Source organism: Phyllobates terribilis, unplaced genomic scaffold (genome assembly GCF_046119375.1).
Source record: "Phyllobates terribilis strain yellow unplaced genomic scaffold, ASM4611937v1 Scaffold_4__5_contigs__length_816908805, whole genome shotgun sequence".
NCBI classification, from domain to species: Eukaryota; Metazoa; Chordata; class Amphibia; order Anura; family Dendrobatidae; genus Phyllobates; species Phyllobates terribilis.
This window is the reverse complement of record NW_027362764.1, coordinates 477856987-477859322: the sequence shown is the minus strand read 5'-3', so window position 1 is coordinate 477859322 and position 2336 is coordinate 477856987. Positions and strand designations below refer to the sequence as shown.

Here is a 2336-nt window from a genome sequence, read left to right as displayed (position 1 = left end):
TGTACCTCGATGGACTGTCAGCTTCCTAAGCTTGCCACTACCTCCTCTCTGTGGGGGCCCACCAAAAGCGGGGGGCCACTGGTTGAGGTAGTTGGCCCTGGAAGTCCCAAAGTCACAGCTGTTCTATTCCCAGGCGGGCCAGCGAATGGGTGAGACTGTGTAATTTTGCACTATCTTGGGTATTAGATGGAACTGTTCTATGTGTTGTCCATTTTGTGGATAAATAAAGTATTGCTACACTGTTTTATCCTCACCCTGTGTTGTTTGAGTAGTATTACACCCACGGAAGACCCGGGGTCTTCACAGCTCCCAAGAACAATGATCTTTGACCCGCACAATAGATCATTTACCCTGAAGGTCAAGTGTTTTGCTTGTTCATCAAGTGATCAACAGCCTTTTTCCACTGAAAGATCAGGAAACGAGCATTATTATGAATGCCTGTTCATGATAACCTATCAGTTTAAATGTGCCTTACATTATGGTAAAAAGCAGATAATGCTAGTGCAGGTTTGATAAGTCACTAATCCATGTAACATAGGCCAATTATTTTCCAAAATAAGAAATATGTCTCTAAATTGTTTTTTTTTTTTTTAATCAGACTAAAAATTATCGAAGAAAACATCCACTACAGCCATGAAAATCATGTCAGTCATCAGAATGGAAGAAAATGATTTCAATGAAACAGAGGACAGAAAGATCCAAGACCCCGCCGACATCCATTTCACAATCACATCATGTTGTATCTTTGCTCTCTGCTTGTTTGGAATGTTAGGGAATGGAATTGCCTTCTGGTTTCTTACTTTCAGAATTCCAAGAAACAAATTTACAGTATACATAATTAATCTGATCATTGCTGACTTTATGTACCTATTTTTCAATGCCACTCTCATGCTCCTACAGATTGATCAACTTATGCTTTTGCACCCTAATTTTCCTGGAATGCCCACTTTCATTCTTGTGTTAGAGATATTCTACGATGGTGCAGATCAGGCAAGCATGTTCTTTCTTCTTGCTATTAGTATTGAGAGATGTCTTTCTGTTTTTTATCCTTTCTGGTATCGTTGCTGCCGTCCAAAACACCAGTCATTAATTATTTGTTTGATCATGTGGTTCGTTGCCGGCCTTGAAAGTTGTCTTGATAACATTATATGCTCACCAGACGCTTTCTCAGCCGGGTCACTGAAATGCACAGGGGTTCAGTTTATGACATTCGTCTTATCAATCATTATATGTCTGCCCTTGATGCTGATATCCAGCATGATTCTACTTATCAAGATCCGAAATGCGTCTACAAGGTGTAGGCCTCCAAAGCTTTACATCACCATAATTATTTCTGTTCTGGTTTTTCTTGTGGCTTATGTTCCAGTCAAATTTATGTGGCTTTTATTGTACCTGAAACATTTACCCAACGGCTTTCAATCTGTACATTTCTTCTTTGCCAGCATCCTGTGTACTGTATTTAGCAGTAGTATCAATCCATATATTTACTTTATGATTGGAAGACAAAAAAAACAAAAGTTCCGCGAGTCAATTCACACTGCTCTGCAACATGTATTTCATGTTGAAGAGGATGAGACTGAAAAAACATTTGGAAGCAGCTCAATTATCAACTATGTTAGCTAAAATAGACACCTTCAAGCCTCCTTAAGATGAGTGTATTTGTAGCACATATTCAGCAGTCTGATAATACTGTGCTAATTTAAAACGTTATTACTATGGCTGTTTTTTTACATCCGTATTTTAAAAGTATAGCATGTGTTATTTTCATCTGTTTTAGGCCAGGTTCAGAAGGTTCATTTTTTTGGTCAGTGTGATGCCCATGTGCTCAATGGACAGCACTCCGAACCAATAATAATAGATGTGCTTGTGCACACAAGTAATTTTTCAAATGGACTAATGGTCTTTATGAATTAATTTGCAACATGCACCAGTCTGGTCCATTTATAGTGCATGTAAATGCTGGCAGCTTCTGCATCTATTTGCTGTGCATGCAATATGGCGGAGCATGCATAGCCAGTCACATCTGCAAAAGCCAGTTTATGTTGTTTGGCCTTCTGAACCCTGGAGGAACCTACAAAGAATGAATAGCAACTTACACATTTTTTTTTACTATAATTCAATTTATTTAGAACCTATAAAAATGACATAAAATCTATATTAAAAATGGGGAAAATCATAGAGGAAAATGGTGAAATAAATTATGTATATGGCAGTTCTGGGTCTCTTGTCACTCTGGTCAACTACTCTTTGGTATGTTTGTATTTCATAGCTACATCTAACTACTTGCACATTGTGGTATAATATAATATATATATATATTCATTATTATTCCATTC

The 2336-nt window shown here is 37.7% G+C and overlaps 1 protein-coding gene across 1 annotated transcript; it reads left to right on the top strand.

The window, feature by feature from the left end:
• Positions 1-633: 633 nt before the first annotated feature.
• LOC141264376 (proto-oncogene Mas-like) lies at positions 634-2127 on the top strand. The gene has a single exon (XM_073676662.1). It carries the CDS (start codon positions 634-636, stop codon positions 1621-1623), a length of 990 nt encoding a protein of 329 aa, XP_073532763.1. The 3' UTR covers positions 1624-2127.
• The last annotated feature ends 209 nt before the right edge of the window (positions 2128-2336 follow it).

Coding starts and splice junctions, on each gene's coding strand:
- LOC141264376 (XM_073676662.1), top strand. CDS start 634: ATGAAAATCATGTCAGTCATCAGAATGGAAGAAAATGATTTCAATGAA.